This window comes from Cetorhinus maximus, chromosome 4, assembly GCF_964194155.1.
Source record: "Cetorhinus maximus chromosome 4, sCetMax3.hap1.1, whole genome shotgun sequence".
Lineage (NCBI taxonomy): Eukaryota > Metazoa > Chordata > Chondrichthyes > Lamniformes > Cetorhinidae > Cetorhinus > Cetorhinus maximus.
In genome coordinates, this window is record NC_135882.1 from 23,130,178 (window position 1) to 23,151,598 (window position 21,421).

Consider the following 21,421-nt stretch of genomic DNA (forward strand, 5'->3'; position numbering starts at 1 on the left):
AAATACACTCAATGACCTGGCCTCCACAGCCTTCTGTGGCAATGAATTCCATAGATTGACCACTGTCTGGCTAAAGAAGTTTCTCCTCATCTCTGTTCTAAAAGGTCTTCCCCTTACTCTGAGGCTATGCTGTAGTCTCTCCTACTAATGGAAACATCTTCCCCACGTCCACTATCATCCACCATGACTGTTTATTATTTCAGGATCAAAATTCAATAACTCCACCCATGGGTCACTGCATTAGTAGCAATTGCCTAAAGAGACAACGGTAAAGGCAATTCTCTCAACAAACAGGTAGCAAGAAGCCCTGTCTTTCAAACCTTCACACATCTGTCCTTCTACTGAAGGAGGTTGTGGCTTCTAAAGACTGCCTGTAACTGCTGGCCTGGCCTTTTCTCTGACTTTGAAAGCTCTGAACATTTCTCTGTTTTATCAAGCGTTATGCTGCATCACTTGCAATACCTGAAAGATGGATTTCAAACCCAAAATATTTTTTAATGATAAAAATCTCCACCCAAAATTTCCTTAGGGATCTACTGATCCATCTCCACAACTTCAGCCAGAGATCAGTGTGACACCCGTTCTGGATAAAATCATCCGCTAATGCCACTTATCCAAAGTTCTCCTGATGTTCCACCATAACTTAGGGCTGGGCAGAGGGTGCACACCACAGAAAACACACCCATACTTTACACATAACTGTGCACCACCTTTGTTTCAAAGATGATCCTTCACATTTTGGAGACATCCAAGTACACCTATGGAATCTTTCTGAGTCCATAGATGGTTTTACCTTTCCCTTGTGATATTTGTCCATTTTATGTTGCTGCAGGATATTCGATAATGCTGCCGCCTCTTTCCAGATAGTTACGTTCATTTGTCTCACTGTTTACTACAGTTACAATGTAAATTCTTATAAGGTATATTGCTCAATCACCTATGGCATTGAACATGAAAAGATTTTTAAAATTATCCTCTTCACATGAAGCATGGTTTGAAGATAGATCATAACTGGTCCAAAGCAGAGAGACATAATTCAGTTCCCCATTTTAAAGTCTCTTACGTTCTCTTTTTATTTTTTATTTTATTATTTTTTTAATTCATTCACAGGATGTGGGTTTCACTGGCTGGGCCAGCATTTATTGCCCATCCCTAGTTACCCTTGAGAAGGTGTGGTGAGCTGCCTTCTTGAACCGCTGCAGTCCATGTGGTGTAGGTACACTCACAGTGCTGTTAGGAAGGGAGTTCCAGGGTTTTGACCCAGCGACAGTGAAGGAACAGCGATATAGTTCCAAGTCAGGATGGTAAGTGACTTGGAATGGAACTTCCATGTGGTGGTGTTCCCATCTATCTGCTGCCCTTGTCATTCTAGGTGGTAGTGGTCGTGGGTTTGGAAGGTGCCTTGGTGAATTCCTGCAGTGCATCTTGTAGATGGTGCACACTGCTGCTACTGTGCGTTGCTGGTGGATGTGGTGCCAACCAAGTGGACTACTTTGTCTTGGATGGTGTCCCGCTTCTTCAGTATTGTCGGAGTTGCATTCATCCAGGCAAGCAGGGAGCATTCCATCATACTCCTGACTTGTGCCTTGTAGATGGTGGATAGGCTTTGGAGACTCAGGGGGCAAGTTACTCGTCATCGATTCATAACCTCTGACCTGCTCTTGTAGCCACAGTATTAATTTGACTAGTCCAGTTCAGTTTCTGGTCAATGGTAACCCCCAGGATGTTGATAGTGGGGGATTCAGTGATGGTAACGCCATTGAACATCAAGGGGCGATGGTTGGATTCTCTCTTGTTGGAGATGGTCATTGCCTGACACTTGTGTGTCACGAATATTACTTGCCACTTGTCAACCCAAGCCTGGAGATTGCCCAGGTCTTGCTGTATTTGGGCATGGACTGCTTCAGTATCTGAGGAGTCATGAATGGTACTGAACATTGTGCAATCATCAGCGAACATCCCCACTTCTGACCTTATGATGGAAGGAAAGTCATTGATGAAACAGCTGAAGATGGTCGGGCCTAGGACATTATCCTGAGGAACTCCTGCAGTGATGACATGGAGCTGAGATGACTGACCATCCACTCGGCACTTCTGGCTGAAGATTGTTGCGAATGCTTCAGCCTTATCTTTTACACTGCTATGCTGGGCTCCTCCATCATTGAGAATGGGGATATTTGTGGAGCCACCTCCTCCAGTGAGTTGTTTAATTGTCCACTACCATTCACGACTGGATGTGGCAGGACTGCAGAGCTTAGATCTGATCCGTTGGTTGTGGGATCGCTTAGCTCTGTCTATCACTTGCTGCTTATGCTGTTTGGCATGCAAGTAGTCCTGTTTTATAGCTTCACCAGGTTGACCCCTCATTTTTAGGTATGCCTGGTGTTGCTCCTGGGATGCCCTCCTGCACTCTTCATTGAATCAGGGTTGATCCCCTGGCTTGATGGTAATGGTAGAGTGGGGGATATGCCAGGCCATGAGATTACAGATTGTGCTCGAGGTTAATTCTACTGCTGCAGATGGCCCACAGCGCCTCATTGATGCCCAGTCTTGAGTTGCTAGATCTGTTTGAAATCTATCCTATTTAGCACGGTGGTAGTGCCACACAACATGATGGAGGGTATCCTCAATGTGAAGGTGGGACTTCATCTCCACAATGACTGTGTGGTGGTCACTCCTACCATTACTGTCATGGACAGATGCATCTGCAACAGGCAGGTTGGTGAGGATAAGTATGTTTTTCTCTCTTGTTGGTTCCCTCACCACCTGCCACAGACCCAGTCTAGCAGCTATGTCATTTAGGACTCGGCCAGCTCGGTCACTCTGAGCCACTCTTGGTGATGGACATTAAAGTCCCCCACCCAGAGAACATTCTATGCCCTTGCCACCTTCAGCGCTTCCTCCAAGTGATGTTCAACATGGAGGAGCACTGATTCATCAGCTGAGGGAGGGCAGTACGTGGTAATCAGCAGGAGGTTTCCTTGCCCATGTTTGACCTGATGCCATGAGACTCCATGGGCTCCAGAGTTGATGTTGAGGACTCCCAGGGCAACTCCCTCCTGGTTATAAAGAACGGTGCCGCCACCTCTGCTGGGTCTGTCCTGCCAGTGGGACAAGACATACCCAGGGATGGTGATGGTGGAGTCTGGGATTTTCTGTAAGGTATAATTCCGTGAGATTGACTATGTCAGGCTGTTGCTTGACAAGTCTGTGAGACATAGCTCCCAATTTTGGCACAAGCCCCCAGGTGTTAGGGTCAACAGGGCTACAATTGCCATTGTCGTTTCCAGTGCCTAGGTCGATGCCAGGTGGTCCGTCCGGTTTCATTCCTTTTTTGAGGCTTTGTAGCGGTTTGTTAGAACTGAGTGGCTTGCTCAGCCATTTCAGAGGGCATTTAAGAGTCAGCCACATTGCTGTGGGTCTGGAGTCACATGTAGGCCAGGCCAGGTAAGGACGACAGATTTCCTTCCCTGAAGGATATTAGTGAACCAGACAACAATAGTTTCATGGTCATCATTAGGCTTTTAATTCCAGATTTTTATTGAATTCAAATTGCACCATCTACCGTGGTGGGATTCGAAGCCGGGTACCCAGAGCATAACTCATTACCAGTCCAGCAACAATGCCCCTACGCCATCGCCTCCCCTAACTCGGCACAGAGCAAGAATGAGACAAAGAATCTGCTGGCCTGTAGGCTCAGTGCCATACTATAATATACATTAATTCAAATTATATTTCATCAAAAAAAAATACAAATACATGTAATTTATATCCACTTGCATATTCAATCATCTCAGAGGCATCCTCTTTGTTAAGTTATACAATTGTGATTTCCAATACAAAAGCAATACTAAAGAAAATCATCTGGAATATAGTAAGCATAATGAAGAGGTAAACAGGGAGATTCGAAGGGTTTAAAGGGACTATGAATAAAGCTGAGAAGATATTATAGAAGGAAATGGAAAACAACTTTTAAAAAGTGAAAGAACATTCGTAGGAATGTAATAGCGCTCAGGGATAAAGGAGACCATCTAACTGGGGCTGGTACTTACAAATGATAGGGGAAATGTAGGTGTATAAGAGGAAGATATGAGAAAACTGTTAGAGAAACCATTAGAAGAGGAATTGGCTCTAAAATAAATTAACTAAATCCAAAATGAATAACCACTGATGGTGCACAGCCCAGGCAGTTGAACGAAGTCAAAGAGGAGAGGGCAGTGGCTCTGGTCAAAACTTTTCAATGCTCCAATAATATGCAAATAGTGCCATCGCGCTTAAAAGTAGATTATGTAATATTTCTGGTCCAGCAGATGATAAATCAATAACTATAGATCAATTAATCTAATGTTAATGATCTAACTGTTGAATCCATAATTTGAAATAAAATGATTAAACATTTAGAAATGCATGAGCTAATGAAGGACAGCCAGTGTGAATTTGTTAAACGCAAGTCATGTTGGTCAAATTTAATGAGTGCTTTGAAGAGATGACTGGTTGCAGAGGTAAAAAGAGAATGCAGTGGATGTAGTGAATATCAATTTTCATAAGACTATGATAAGTTGCCTGTAAAGAAACTTGGTACAAGAAAAAATATGGGAACATCGATAGAAAGTTGGCAAATGAACAGGAGAGAAAGAGTTCGGGCAAATGGATGTTGCCTGGATTGAATAAAGGTGGAAATGGCATATGCCAGGAGTCAATGATGACTCCATAATTGTTCTTGGTTTGTAGATGATTTGGGCTCTAGTATAGGTTTGCTGATTACATAAAGGTATGGAGTTTGACAAATATTGAGGACTGTGAAAGACTTCAGGCAAATAAATAGGCATTAGGCACTCAAAAGTATGAGGTCAGTGGATGATTTAACTTGATGTGGATGTGTGAGACAATATATTTTGATAGGACAAACAAGAAATGAGTGTATACACTGATTAAAAAGACATGTACAGAGATCCTTAGGGATCTGAATATATAATTTCCTAGAAGCATGATGCAGCTCGATAAAACTATAAAAATTCCAAATCCTATTTTCAGTTTTGTAAATAGGAGAGCAGACCACAAGAGTAGAGACGTAATGATAAATTTGTACAATACATTGGGTAGAGTGCAGTGTAAAGTTTATTCTAGAAAGGATATTAAAGACACAGAGTGTACAGTGTAGATTCATCAGAATGGTAAGTGGATGGGAAACTATGGAAAAGTGATTGGAGCCTGGATCCATTTCCACTGGAGCTAGAAAGGCTAAGAGGAGAGGTAATAGAGGTTTTTAAAATTATGAAAGCTGTTGATGGAACAATAGAAATAGGCCATCACCTCTGATTGGGAGTCAGTAAAAAGGGATCATCAATTTAATATTATTAGTAAGAGATGAACAAGAGAGGTTAGGGAAAAAATGCTTAAACTGAAGGCTTTGGAGCACAGAATGTTTCGCCAAAGGGAATGAGGCAGTGACAACGACAACTTTTGAGGGATAATTGGATAAATATTTGAAACAGTTGAAAGTATGAGATGAGGGGAGAGGGCTGGGCAATAGAATTTGGTTTTGGATTCTTTGAACAAAGAATTGGCACAGACATGATGGACCAAATAGTTCACCCTTTAGGGCTGTAAAATTGTTCAGTCCTATGGTTTGAAGCATAGTCACTTACCTGGGTTTATAATTGCAACATGTTTCAGCAACATCCCCTCAGGAAAAGTGTTAATGGAACATTGATAACAGCCTTCATCTGCAGCTGTTGCCTTCAACTTTATATCTCCATTAATGGATGATGAGAGAAATGTAACACTCTGATTGTATGGAAAGAAAATGTGCTCTCCCCGGTTGGGATTATAGACAGCAATTTTGTGCTTCACACCATCAGTATTCTTCACCCAGGACAACTGGATCATTTTGCTCGTCTCAGGATATGCACATTTCAGCACGACTACATCCTGGAGCTTAATTGCCGAGTCTACATTCTGGTACTGCTCACAAGTCACATCTGAAATAACAAGATTTTAAAAGTTTACTGCAGGAAGGCTTCAAAGTATAGCATTCACAATACATGCTTCATAATGTCACTATTGAGTAGCACCAAGTCAGATATGTTATGAGAGAGAGGCAGAATTATGTTTTGACTTGTTTCCAAGATGGAGGTTAATAAGGAAACACAAACATAGGAATTGTCAGACCAAAACAGACAAAGCTCCTTCTTGTTCACTTTGTTAATGGTCGGTGGATTATGTTGTTAAAGATACACAGGTAATGGGCACTGTTTGATTCAGGACTGAGAGCAAATATAAAAAGAGGCTCATTAGACCCGACTATCTGCCCCAGTTCCACGGCTACGTTCGCACCTGCATGCCCCTGGAGAGGGAGCGTGTGGTGTCCACTGGTATGCCTGAGGCCTTCTGCAACTGGTGGGGGCCAAAGGGGTGCATCAGCAGCCCCAGAAATAACATTTTAATTTGATTTGCTAAGTTTCCTTCAAAGTTTTGTCTTTTTGTTACAGTGTCCCTTTAAGGGGCTGTTAATTTGTTCATTCATTTATTTGTTATCTATTTTTATTGGTAATCAAACCAGCATGAAGAGATTCAGCTGAGGCACTGGGTTAGTAGTTAGGAGGCAGGGATCTGTGAGGTGTCAGCTGTGGCTCAGTTCATAGCACCCTCGCCTTTGAATCAGAGGGTCGTGGGTTCATGTCCTACTCCCGGAAACCAAGAACTGTGTTTGTACTGGAAAAGAGTTGCAATCTGTGACTGTTGGTAACTTGAAAGAGTTTCCTGTGAATAAACCTGCATCAAGGAAAAGATTGGTGTCTTGTTTCATACTTCTTCATCTGGCTTGGAGCCACTGCGCACACTTCACACCATCCTGGTAATCGTTATACAATGATAATCATAGCAATCAATCTTTGTCAGTTAGGTCCAGAAGTGACACAAGGAAACCCTCATGGTGGAGAGCTTTGGGAATCATGGGTGACATTTTATCTGTGGCGCATCGTTCCTGCAGGTGGGACTAGAATGGGGCAGGACTTCCACTCTTGTGTCCCAAATGATTACAGTTAAAATGTAAAGTGCCAGCAACAGACACAGGAGACATGTACGATCACGGACAGGAAAAAGTTTTCAGCGGTGAAACCCGCCATCAGTTGACAATGCAGCAGGAATGAGCAGGCTATAACAGAGTCTCCTGGACAAACCGGGAGGCTCTGTATCACGGCCACAACTTTCCTGCCAAACTCCATTGCCTGAGTAATCTCGTTACATTTTTAATTCATCAGATTATTGGCCTCACCCTCCCCCCTTAGACTTCCCCCACCCATCACTTCCATCTTAATTACTGTCATTCACAACTGCCTACCACACCCAAGATACCAGGCCCTTCCCACTTCACTCATTCATGCTCCGACCCCACCCTCTGTCCTCCCTTGGATCCCTCTTCTACTCATCCATGGCCCCGACCACATTCCACATTTTATCCCGTCCCTCCCCTGCTCAGCCTTGACTTGCCCTTTCCAGTCCCGAGCCCCCATGCAAATTGCCACTGTCCTGCTCCCCTTCTTGTGACGTAGAGTTCAACAAGGAAAACCGCTGACCTTAGACAATGGCATAAAGTATTAATTATAATTAATTAATTATAAACTATTGCAACCCACCTTTAACTGAATGCAAACCAGGTGCCGTGAGATTCCCATGTGCTGCTGACTTGATCCTGAAGGTAGCACTTAATTTCAAGAAATTTTATTGTAATATGTATTTATGGCATGCTATTATATTACAAGTAGAAACCCGCCATGGGACTGCGTGAGTCCTGAACCACCATTGCCAATCCGCTGACTTAACCTCTGCATCTCAGACCGCCACTGGGGAGCCAAAATTTCAGCTCCGCCTAATTAAGTCTTCCCACCCGCCACATTTCCCCTTCATACAGGCTCCATAAAATTCACCCCTCATAGGTCCAAAGTCACTTATTCTTCCCAAGCATGTTAACGCACGTCATTGTTTCGATTTCCTTGTATAATATATCCCAGATGTTATTTTGCAAAGGGAATCAATCTAATTTAAATCTAATCTAATTAATAAAACAGAGATGAGGGGGAATTTCGTAGTCAATCTGTGGAATTCTTTACCGCAGAGGGTTATAGAGGTTGGGTCATTAAGTATATTCAAGGAAATAGACAGCTTTTTAATCAGTAAGGGAATCAAGGGTTATGGGGAAAAGGCAGGGAAGTGGAGTTGAGGATTATCAGATCAGACATGATCTCATCGAATGGTGGAGCAGACTCGATGGGCTGAATGTCCTACCCCGGCTCCTATGTCTTGTGGTCTTAATTTCCGTTTGAATAATTAGTACTGTCTGCTTCCATCACCTCCCTAAGGAGCTTGTTTTAGAGATTGGCAATTTGCTCAATGAAATATTGTTTCTGCACATTAGTTTTGAATCTACTCTCTTCAACCGCAGGCAGAGTTCTCTGCTTCTACTGCTCTGGATGAGATGGAATAGTTTGTCATGTTTTACATTATCTAGTCAAGTAATTGCCAAAAAAAGTTTTATTTCTAGACCACAGCTTTTGAGGTTTTCTAAGTAAGATTTGCAATTAAAGTCAAAATCATTGAATTTCTGCGCTACTTACCCCCCTACACTTTACATAGAATTACACATTAGGACACTGATAGCAAACAGTGGAGAATTTCATTCCACAGTCATGGCTAAACTCAAACCTAGATTATGCTGGTAGAACAACAATGTAATAATCCACTCTTCCGTCTAATTACCCAGGTCCAAGTTCTTATTTAGAATCTACTCGTAATTAATTTTCAAACTGCGCACAAGAAGTGAGAACATCAAGTTAAACCAATTCTATGAACAATGGGAACTGTTTTTTTTTCCCCTTATTGCTTCCATTCACATCAACTATTGTTCAAAGTTTAGAATAACATTATGGCAATACATAATTTAGACCATGAGAGTCCAGTGTGTCTAAATCAGAATAGGTGGGAGGAAGGGTACGGGGCGGGCGGGGGAAGGGTGGTGGAGGGGCAAGAAAACAGAAGCATGGCCACCGAGAGAAGTCGCTGTAATTGCAGCAAATGGGTAAATGTGATTTCAAAGGATTGTGAGGAATGTTTAAAACAAGACAGGGTTTTTTAAAAAAAATAATAACTAAAGCTTCCTTTGAAATACAGACTGGATGCCAAAAATATTTTCTGTTATTAATGCAAGTAGTTTAAGTGTTGTAATTGGTGAAAGTATGTAGGATGCACATCTTGAAAGATTTGCTAAGCTTCTCATGCCAACATTTGGAAGGCTTTAAAAGGACACCCTCAGCATGCAAAACTGATTGGGAAATCTTTAATTGTTTGAGGAAGTAGACGAACCAGAAGAGTTATATTTCACAATGGCATTGCAGGCAAATGACACCTGAGTTTCAACATAGTTATAGAATTATACAGCACAGGTAGACACCATTCAACCCCTCTTTCCTGCACCATTTCTTTGAAAGAGCTATCCAATTAGTTCCGTTACATCAGTCATGGGCTTACCAGCAGCCAATCACTGGAAAGAAAAATGTTTGAAAGATGAAAATCGCAACAGGCTAATGGGATAAGAGGCATCGAGGAGGAGAGAGAAATGGGAAGTTGAGAAAGGAGAGATGACAAGCAGCCAAAAAAATCCCTGAAGACAGTGAAGGGGGGTGGGGGGGGGGGCGTCAGTGCTGTGGTAATATTACAAAGTTAATATTCTACTCAGTGAAGGGGACCCAAGGTCTAATCATGAAACTATGAACACTGTGAAGGGAATACAACACAGGGTTGAAGAGAAACAATGACATTATGTGACAGAGTTGACTAAATATCCCTGCATACTGCAGAGTGCATTTAAACCTGCTGTGTGATCAACGCGATCACAAAAGCATCTCTGAAAGTGCTTCCTACTCCGTTGCTTTGCAATGTTATTTTACTTCTTGATATTTTTATACTAAATCATGGAGAAACAACCAAAAATATTCTAGCTTTGCCACCACATCTACATTTCACTGTTTACTTCCCCTTGTATTCTCCCACAAGCAGTGGTGGAGTGGCTCAGTTAGAACTGAAGAAAGCAGACGAGAAAGTTTCATCTAACCCACTCACTGGCCTTGTATAATTTACTGTATTAAGGAGACTTCACCTAACTCTTGACATGAAAGTGGTCAAAATTGTCTCTTTCAGATGTATGAGAAAGAACCTGCTGCAGTATCAGTATTATCAATAATTATAATAATTCATTATAATATAACAATTCATTATTATATATTATTGTCCATAAAAAGCAGGACAAATCCAATCCGGCCAATACCTCTCCATCAATCCGCTGTCAATCATCAGCAAAGTGACAGGTGTCAATCATCGGCAGTGTGATCAAGCAACGCTTAGACAGCAATAATCTTCTCACTGACAATCAGTTTGGGTTCCACCAGGGGCACTCAGCTCCTGGCCTCATTCCAGCCTTGGTTAAAACATGGACAAAAGATCTGAATTCCAGCGATGAGGTGAGAATGACTGCCCTTTGGCATCAAGGCAGCATTTGACTACATGTAGCATCAAGGAGCTCTAATAAAATTGAAGTCAACGGGAATCAGGGGAAAATTCTACACTGGTTGGAATTATACCTAGCACAAGGGAAGATAGCTGTGGTGCGGGAGGTCAATCATCTCAGCCCTAGGGCATCACTGCAGGAGTTCCTCAGAGTAGCGTCCTGGGCTCACCCATCTTCAACTGCTTCATTAATGACCTTTCCTCCAGCATAAGGAGTAACGACGATGTTGCTGAGGATAGCACAGGGTTCAGTACCATTCATAACTCCTCAGGTCATGAAACTATTCATGCATGCATGCAGCAAGACTTGACAACATTCAGGCTTGGGTTGATAAGTGACAAGTAACATTCATATGACACAAGTGCCAGGCAATAACCATCTTCAACAAGGGAGAATCTAAGCACCTCCATTTGACTTTCAATGGCATTATTGTTGCCAAATCCTCCAACATCCTCGGGGGTCATCATTGAGCAGAAACTTAAATAGGCCAGCCATATATTTACTCTGGCTACAAGAGCAGATCAGAGGCTGAGAATTGTGTGGCCAGTAACTCATCTCCTGACTCCCCAAAGTCTATCCATCATCTACAAGGCACAATCAGGAGCGTGATGGAATACTCTCCACTTGCCTGGATGAGCGCAGCTCCAACAACACTCAAGAAGTTTGACACCACCCAATACAAAGCAGCCTGCTTGATTAGCAGCACCCCATCCACTATTTTAACTATTCACTCCCTCCATCATTGGCTCATCATGGCTGCAATGTGTACCATCCAAAAGATGCACAATAGCTCACCAAGATTCTTACAGCAACACGTTCCATGGCCTCCAGTACCTAGAAGGACAATGGCAGCAGATCCCTTCCAAGCCATATGCCATCCTGACTTGAAAATGCATCGCTGTTCCTTCACTGTTGCTAGCTCAAAACCCTGGAACTCCCTCTCTAACAGCACTAAGGGTGTGCCTACACACATGGACTACAGTGATTCAAGAAGGCAGCTCACCACCACCTTCTCAAGGATAATTAGGGATGGACCATAAGTACTGACTCTGGTAGCAGTAGAGACAGCACAACAGCAGAAGAGAAGATGAACCAAAAACAGCTGCTCACGAGAACCAGAGACCTAATGCGGCCAGACAGGCAACCCTTTGCCACAGCCCACCTAACATCAGAGCTACATGCCCAACACACGGTCCCCAGTCACCTTGTTGCAATCACCCAACATCCAGGGCGCCAGACTTACACACCAACAGTCAGCTCACAGCCCTCGCCCAGCCAGTCCACCATCCACAACCATAATTCCAGCAAGGGGGTGAGTCATCAAGTTCCCAAGATTATGGGAGCAGCAGCAATGGGGATCATCACTGGCAAAGACAGCAGCACCAGAAATAAGATGAGCTGTCAGCTTTAACATTAAACCTCTTCATTAACACAGGAAGTGTCACTGTGAGTCTGAAACATCCCATTAACTAAAGTGCTTTAACACTACAGGCTGTCTGAATATTTTGTGTTCCTTTCTCATCCCTTATTTCTCACATCTCTGCTACACGTATCGGCTGTTTGGCTTGAAAAAAAAAATTGGTTTATTAGACGTTCGGTCTAGTGGGAACAGAGAAAAGGGCAGAGCCCATGGAGGCAGCAGGCATTATAAATTGAGGAGGAGGCCAGAGGAGTGTTGAATTAATAAGAGTAGGGAGTAGACCCTAATAGCTGTATGGACTCCTGGGCCAGCAGAGCAGAGGAGACTGAAGTACCATTGGGCCAGCAGGAGTTGCAGGAATAGAGAACAGAAGCAGAAATGGGTCATTGCAGAAGCAGGGCAGCAGCAATAGTAGGCGTTGAGATAGAGATGAAGCCAGGCAACCTCAGAATTGGCCGGAAAGGAGGCTAGAGTCAGCTCATTTATTAGAACAAATTTTTTTTAAAAAACCACACTTTGTAGTGTTGTAAAGCAGCTTGCCACCAGTTGTGAGAGGCCTACTATTGCATAGCACTCAAACGTTTTAATTGAATCGGCTGAAACATGGGGAAGAATTTTTCGTCCTGTGAGCGGCCGCTCACCTGACCTGAATGGGAGTGAAATACTGCGCGATGACATCAGGCGAGCGTCCCAGCGTCATCGCGCACTCTCGCAATCTTTTGGTCGGCAGGTGCGCGCGAGAGGCGGCAGCGTGACCGCCGACAGTTAAGAGGCTTATTAACGCCCTTAAGTAATTAAGTAAGTTGCGTTTTTTTGCTGCCTGTTCAACCGTTCGGGCTGGCGGGCAGGTAAAACAGGCCAGGCGGCCTTTGTATTTTTAACGAAACCTCGTCCACGGGCGGGATGACATTCCCAACGGTTCCTGAAAAATCAATTCAAATTTTTTAACATCCCTTTTTCCCGTGTCCCTCTTCATGTGACTGAGTCACATGTGGGGACATGTTTACATCATATGTAAAAAGTTTCTATTTCATTTTAAAATCCGTCAGCTCCCTGAGGCAGCTTACGTGCCTTCAGCAAGCAGTCGGTGCGCTCTCCTCGATGCACGTGCTCACGCTCCTACGCTCCTCCCGCCCCCACCCCGGCAGTGCCAAGGCCTTTAGTGCGCCTTTCACGCAGGCAGGCCATTAATTGGCCAGCCAATGTGAAATCGCTGTTGGGGCCTGATCGTTGGGGCCCGATCGCGTGGGCGGTGGGCGGTTTCGCGGCCGGTCCCGGGCCCGCCTGCTGCGTCAGTCCAACGAGCGGAAAATCCTGCCCCTGGAGAACTCCAGCTCAGTGATCAGATTAAATATGGAAATTCCAGTAGCATGTCAGGTAAAACACAACACGTAAACAGTAACAAAGGAACAATACCTGAGGGAATTAGAAATTTGCTGTACGTGGGACATCTGCGTAGGCATTGGCCTTTAGAAAATGTGTGTACAGCATTAGACACATCAATTATGCAAACTAGAGATTGAAATCCCATTGAAAGGCCCCTTCATAGATTCATAGCAGCAACAAGGTAACCTTCCATGAAATTAGTCAGTGATGAGTGGCGAGCTCTTGCCACTCGGGATTCTTCAGTGGCTCACATCATTGCCAGCAGCAAGCAAGGTAAAATATTTTTTCTGGTGATCTTAAGTTTCTCCCACCTCCAACTCAAACATCATAGCAGAGGTTCATAAAAGATAGTAAGGGTGACACAGTGACCCAACCCAGCTCCTCCTCAACAAAAGGTTTGTTGGGTAGCCTCTAAATGCACATTAAATACTGTGGCCAAAAGAGGTCAGAGGCTAGGAGTCCTGTGTGAGTAACGCACCTCCTGCCTCCCCAAAGCCTGTCCACCTTCTACAAGGCACAAGTCAGGAGTGTGATGGAATACTCCCCGCTTGCCTGGATGAGTACAGCTCCCACAACACTCAAGAAATTTGAAACCATCCAGGACAAAGCAGTCCACTTGATTGGCACCACATCCACAAACATTCACTCCCTCCACCACCGACGCACAGTGGCAGCAGCGTGTACCATCTACAGTAGAGATGGAGGTGCACTGCAGATATTCACCAAGGCTCCTTAGGCAGCACCTTCCAAACCCACGACCGCTACCACCTAGAAGGACAAGGGCAGCAGATGGAACACCACCACCTGGAAGTTCCCCTCCAAGTCACTCACCATCCTGACTTGGAACTATATTACCGTTCCTTCACCGTTGCTGGGTCAAAATCCTGGAGCCCCCTTCCTAACAGCACTGTGGGTGAACCTACACCACATGGACTGCAGCGGTTCAAGAAGGCAGCTCACCACCACCTTCTCAAGGGCAATTAGGGATGGGCAATAAATGTTGGCCTAGCCAGCGATGCCCACACCCCATGAATAAAAAAAACCACATTCCACCATTCCCAATCCTCAAATGTATTGCATTGAAATGAATCTGTACATGCTGCTGTAAACACTGTGCAAGTAATACATACAACAACGGCACCAGCAGATAAAGTAGTGCCGAACGGAAAAATGAATATCAAGTCCTTGGATATGAAATTCAGCAGGATTTCCACTGATCTGTCGCTGCATTTACAGTGAGGGATCGGTGGCATCTTCAAGGAATTTGAGAAGCAGGAGTCTCAATGTTCATGGGAGGTTACCTCATTGTTGCTATGAATCTGCGATGGGGATCAAGGCTTTGGTAGACAGATTGTATCCTAATGAAGACAAAAGAGTGCTACCAGAATGACAATCTCAGCTGCATTATACACAAACTTCTTTATAATGTTGCTTGTTCTAAAGGTCAAATAAAGTTTAGCAACCAATTTAAAAAGAAACATTACTAGTGACAAACTTCACCTCTGCCTCTGTTTTGATGTATGGATTTCTGCAATCTGCTTTCAATTATATTTTACTTTTACAGAAATTGAAAGTAGTGTAAATTAAGGAAAGCTACTTCAGTCATACGATGTGCAGTCTTACCACCAGAGTAATTATTTCTCTTTTCATAATTGCTTCAATAAATATTTAGTTATATTCTTGCATTTAGTTATTCATATTCCTAATAAATGTTTGAAATACATTTGAAATAATCTCATTGGGTGCAATAAATCCTGATTTTCATACAGAACACTGGCACTCATGTCTTGACTTTCTGTTGCCCTTTAGGATATTGATTCATTCACAAGCCAATGTTAGCAATCTGAATGTGATGGCAAGACTTAGAGAGATTTCAGGAGTCAATCACTTGGCAGCAAATTCTTTAGAATATTGCTCCAGTTGTAATTGAATCCAAGCTATAAAAGGGACAAATTTCAGCAATTAAAGAGACATTTCAATGCCAGTGGAGAAGGATGGTAACAGTAAACATTGTAACTGCATACCAATCGCAGTGGAGTTTTCCACGGACACTGCAAATTACTTAAAATTTAAAGCGCAGACACAGGTCATTATGCTCTAAACAAACCTGCCACCAATTCCACTTCACCTAACTGTATTATCATATCCTCGAATCGCTCACCCTCATGTCCTTCTTTAGCTCCCTCTTAAATGCGTCAATGTTGTTCACCTCAACTAGTTCCACATTTTAACCATTCCCTGGGTACAGAGGTTTCTCCTGAATTCCTTACTGGATTTATTAGTGACTGCCTTGCATTTCAGAGGTCTTGTGGCACAGTGGATGGTGTCCCTGCCACTGAATCAGAACCTGTGGGTTCGAATCTCACCCCAGGACTTGATAGCCAAGGATGCTGCATTCATAACGCAGCCAGGCAGGTTGAGTATCAACCTGCAGATCCTTCCAACATATACCTATGGTAAGGGTGCGAGAAATTCCCGATCAGCCATGGGATGGAAAAAAAGTTAGAGCCTCTACCATCACTATCCATAGTTCCAGGCTACAACTTATAGAAACATAGAAAATAGGAGGAATAGGTTATTTGGCCCTTCAAGCCTGCTCTGTCATTCAATATGATCATGGCTGATTGTCTATCTCATCGCCATACCCCCACTCCCTCCCAATATCCCTTGACACCTTTAGAGTCTAGAAATCTATTTCTTTCTTAAATATATTCAGTGACTTAGCCTCCACAGCCTTCTGTGGTAGAGAATTCCACAGGATCACTAGCTCCTGAGCGAAGGAGTTTTTCCTCATCTCAGTCCTAAATGGCCTACCCCGTATGAGATTGTGACCCCTTGTTCTAGAACCACCCCCCCCCCCAATCCACCCCCACCCCCCAGGAAACATCATCTCTGCATCCAGTCTGTCCAGCTCTCTCAGAATTTTCTACACATGATTGCCTTGAAAGGAAAAGTTATTCAAAACTAAGAATTACACCTAATTTAGGGTGCTATCACACTTAAACAGTTCCATCCAGTGTAGTTGTTTCAAATGCACATTGGTGTGAAATGGGCCGTATTATGTATGTCACATCAACAAATCCACTTCAGAGCAATTAGACCAAGAGCTGAGAGACCAGCTCCAACAGAAAATGGCACATCTCATGGATTTTGCAGTAAGTATAATTTGCACCATTAAATCCTGAACAGGCCATTGGGTCTCCAGGGAACTTTTTAAGCTTAGTGCGAACGTCTGGGGCCATTTTATTGAAAATGGAAATCAGGAACCGTGATGCTACAAAATTAGCTACCTCAAAGTGAGACTCGACATGAAAGGGAAAACATGACACCTTCTATGGTAGATAACAATAGTCTGAAGCTCAGTTACTGTACATAAACTCAGTCATCATCTCACACACCATACCATGTTAACCAGGAGAAAAAAATAAACTATATGGTTAGTCAGTAGCTTACAAGCGATACACTCATTGATTCGCCTGTGGTGGAAGAGAAAACAAGTCTTCGTGAGTAATGGCAGCTGTGTGTAAAAGTGAAACATCCATTGCATCAAGCGCACTATTAGGTCATAGACTTTGACTTAATGATTGTTAGTCTGATCAGGAATACATGATTTTTATTATGCCATAATGTGCCTTTTTTAGGAAAATGTGTCAAATTGAAACCTGGGGAATGAGTCAGTAACTTAAAGTGAGTTGTAGAATCTCACAACCTATGCGGCTCACTCAATTTTTAATGTAGGGTGAGGTTAATTATAAGTAAATATTAGAGAGATTTTTTTTTAGCATGATCACAAGATACAATAGAGGGGGGTCCTGTTGCCCTGTTATTGTTTGATCAAACATCAAAAATAAATGTGCTCTCCATAATATAACCTAACTATCATGTAAAAATGACTCCAAGGGTTTTAGAAACCTTGTTTGGATTGCATGGAAATTAATTTTAAAAGAGTTGTAGTTAGATACTCATTTAGACATAGTAATGCATGCTGAGTGATGCTACAAATATGAAGTTTATCAGATTGTTATATTTTCAACTGTCTGTTTAATTTAAGACAAAATAGAGGAATGAAGGGGGTCATGTAACCCGTTCTGAATTCTGCCTCACAACAAGACTGGGTGCTTGGCTGTTAAATGTTAAAAGGGGGGCCCCAGGTTGTTTTACTGGGAAGAATGTGCAAGCTATTTATACCAGTGAACAGTGACCAGAGCAGCTATGCTTACAGTGGGTAGATTGTTTGTCTCTAAGTTCCAGGGAGTTGTTAGGAATGTCAGACTTTGTAAATGGTTAGACTTTAAACTGTCTATTTAATTCCAAGATATAATGAAGTTGGGAGTCTAGAGGATAGCTAATTAACATTTCTACCTGGAAAGAAGACCCATGTGATTCATATTGCCACGGAGATTGGCTTTGAGAGGGGAAGAATCCTTGGAAGCCATTCCAGGATCAGGGTGCAGGGTTTTGCTAAAATATCACTGAATCTCAGAGACACGGTCAGTCTGCACGAGAGAGGAAGCGAGAGAGAGAGAGCAGAGAGATAAAGGCAGCAAGTTTCTATGGTTCACCATGCAGGTGCAGTTGTCGGAGTTCATGTTTAGATTGAAGAAACCAAGTTTGTGAGGGTTTAAACATGGCTGGAAGATTCTTCTAGCTTGGACTAGGGGAAAGAATCTCCAATTTGTCCCCCACTGTGAAAGCCAGTTCAAGGATTAGAAGATACCAGTTGAAAAGGGAAAAGAAAGGAAGCAAACATTTGGGAGCTAAGGACCACTTTTGACTGGTACTGGGAGAACAGAGTGTCTACTTAAGAGATAGAGTAAACTAGGACCATGGATGGATATTTTTATTTGTTTTAAATGTTAAATGGGAAATCTTTTCTGTAGTTAGAGTATAAGTTGCCTACTGAAATAATGTTTCATCAATATTGCTTTTAGTTAGTTCAAGTAAAATTTTTAAAACTCAAAATTGCATTGTGCAATACTTTCAGTCGTTCACTGGATGTTCGAATTTCTTTTTACAAGTTATCACTTTCTACAGGGATGTAACAGTGAGAACCTAATCTTGGAACATTCACGTTCTTTCATTTTCCGCCTGTTAAGATTATTAACTACCAATCCACATCTGGCAAAAAACTTCAATTATTACTTGCAAGTTTTCAAGACAAGAATAATTTTCACTGAGTTGTTGGATCAGCACTAAACTTCAAATGCTAAAGTTCTTATCAAATTCCACCTAGTTCTTTCATTAGTAAAAAAATATATATTTCCAATTGTAATATAACGCATACCATAATGTCATGCTAAACATCATTAATTATCTAAATATAATTTGTGACACATGCATTAGAAAAAACTTGTAGCATGCAAAAACACAGGAAATATTCATTTTTGTAACAATGCACAAGGCGAGAGACACAAATGCATTTTTACTAATTGACTCTCAGAGAGTGAAGATCACATGCTTTACTGAGGAAATCAATGTATTCTTATTCTGTGAAAAATGTTGTGGGATGTCCGCCAGTAATGCATAGTTACAATGAACACAAGGCATACATTCAGTACCACTTATTCACGTGAAAAGCTTGACCTAAAGCTCATACTAAAAACACTGAGGAGCACAAGACTAAATATAGCCTTACTCAGGTATTGAAGTTAATTCAGTGCTTACCCCTTAGCAGGAGAAACAGCCCAGAAGAAAGAAGGAGATAACTTGCTAACCATGACATTGATGGTGATCTGAAATGCTTGAATCAGGGGGAAAAAAAGCCCAAAGTAACAGTAATACAGCTTAAACCAAAGAATTCACCAAATGATCAGATCAGCTTCCTGTCTCATTATATCTCAGACTTGCTTGCAGCCTTCTGCAGACTGATTGGTTGCAGAATATATTTAAATATCACAATTCAACCACAGTTTACTGCTTGCCAGCTAAGAGAAGTTTGAAGGTTCTTTTAAAAACTCAGACTACCAATAGAGGTATGCAATGTCTTTAACTATTCTGGCTACTTTTGTATGTCAAGTTTTCTTTCATTATTTAAACCTTTCTGGTAAACTGGGGCTTCAACGTACAGTGGGCAGGGCAAAGTGGTAAAGTCAGAAGCAGCAATACAGGGGAGTAGGAGAAGATGGGAGATGCCAGGAGTGACACCTTGACAGGGGATGGGTGGGGGGGGTGTGGAGAATTCAGCAGCAGTGCTTTGGAAGGGGTGCGATAAAGAGCACTGGCATAAATAAGGTGGGGGGATGGGGAGGAAAGGAGAAAATCAGGATGGATAAGAGGAGAAGAGGAGTGCCAACTTGAGAAGAATGGCACATGGCACTGGATAATGATGGAAGGAGTTCCAGTTTGACTGGGGGTGAGAGGAGGGTGTCAAGCTGGGTGGGAGTGATAGGCAGACAAGAATTGCAGGTTGAACTTGGCGGGAGTGATACAGAGAGGAGAGAGAGACAGAGAGAGGGAGTGAGAGAGCTTGAGCACGGTGGGGGGTGGAGGGGTGAAATAAAGCGCTGGTGTGAACTGGGGGTGGTTGGTAGAGGAGGAAAATGCCAGTTTGAACTGAAGAAAAAGTATGAGATTGAACTGAACTGGAAGCCCGGGAATGCTTCTGTGAACAGGTCCTGTAAATAGTGAAATATAAAGTGCACAAACTTAACCAGAACATACCATTTTTAAAATTGAAATTTTTCTGTTAGAATTTCCTAGAAACGCACCGCCAACATTTGAAAGAAGAATACAGAAGTAAACATTTGATGCTTCCAGTTCTGACTGTAATCATTCTATGTTCAATAAGATTAAGTTTACTCCTTTATTTGCCACTGGACAATTTTTGCTTTAAGAAAAGAAATTTAATTAATTCTTTTCTCTCTCCAAGTGTAAGATTATCAGCTGCGCCTATCAGAAAGAAGTCTAAAAATATGAAGAAATAAATTATTTCCAAATGACTAATATAGAGCAGTTTTCAATAAAACTTTTAAAATCTCAAATCCAACACAACTCTCCTCCAATCTACCCAATTTCGGTTTTAATACAGGTGAAACAAGGGGCAGGCAACTATCTCACTCTGAGGAAGTCATTGTATAATTACAAATGATTTATATTTCTTCAAGATGCAAATTGTTGATGCCAATTGTTAAAAAAACAAAACTTAACCTTTCAGGAGGAAATCTCCAGTACTCACTTTATGGTACATTGATTTGGCTGCCAAACATCTGAGAATACTGACTGCAGCAAGGACCATTATTAAATTGAGGAAAGGGAGACTTAATGGACGTGTTGTCATACCCCAACCTTTCCCCCCAACTCCCTATTACATATGCGAAGAGCCTAATGCCTGCTTCAGTTGTGTGCCCTGGGCGCCTGTGCTAGATCCTTTACCACCATGGCAACACGCTCCATACCGGACTTTAAAGTATCTTGTTTACACTGGTAAAACAAAAAGTGTCATCATATTTCTAGGTCATCATCCATTGAACTGTTTCCATTGAATATATTTGTTAACTACAGCAAGAATAATTAACTTGATTGTTTAGTTCCAAGATATATTTGTTTTCCTCTTAGGTTAACAATTGTTGTGGTTTGCTCTTTTCATTATCTTTTCATTCAAGTGGCCTGAGAACAATTTCTATCAACATACTCCTTATGATCTGAAGTCTGTACCTTTACTTTCTGCCTTTTAGAGATAACCCAGCCCACATATAAATATTGATCTGATTGTCAGTGATTTCATACTGGAATTTACATAGGACAGCTGAAAATATCACACACTAAACCAAATTTCTACAAGCTAATCAATTAATGAGACTTAATGCCTGGCATAAATGATGTAAGACATCTTAAAATAAAACTCAAGTGCAGTTTCTTTCAATTATCAGCCATTCTATGACCGTTGGATTGGCTTGTTGATATTAAACAATATTTTGGAACAGTAAAGGCTGTCATTGTATTCCTCAGGTAGTGAAATTCTCATTCTCAAGTTCTTGAACTGAGCACCTGTCAGATACTTGGTAATAACTAAAGAATCACTGCTTGCCAATTAATTCTTGTTATAATACCGGTAA

The 21,421-nt window shown here is 42.2% G+C and overlaps 1 protein-coding gene across 1 annotated transcript in view; it reads right to left on the reverse strand.

The window, feature by feature from the left end:
- The window catches only part of cd226 (CD226 molecule), a 42,427-nt gene extending 23,250 nt beyond the window's left edge, over positions 1–19,177 (reverse strand). The window contains exons 1-2 of the mRNA XM_078540039.1: positions 19,032–19,177; positions 5,649–5,981 (exon numbers count right to left, since the gene is read on the reverse strand). Of these exons, the coding sequence (XP_078396165.1) occupies positions 5,649–5,981; positions 19,032–19,089 (391 nt within the window). The 5' untranslated portion in view covers positions 19,090–19,177. The remainder of the gene's footprint in view (positions 1–5,648; positions 5,982–19,031) is intronic.
- Between the last annotated feature and the right edge of the window lie 2,244 nt (positions 19,178–21,421).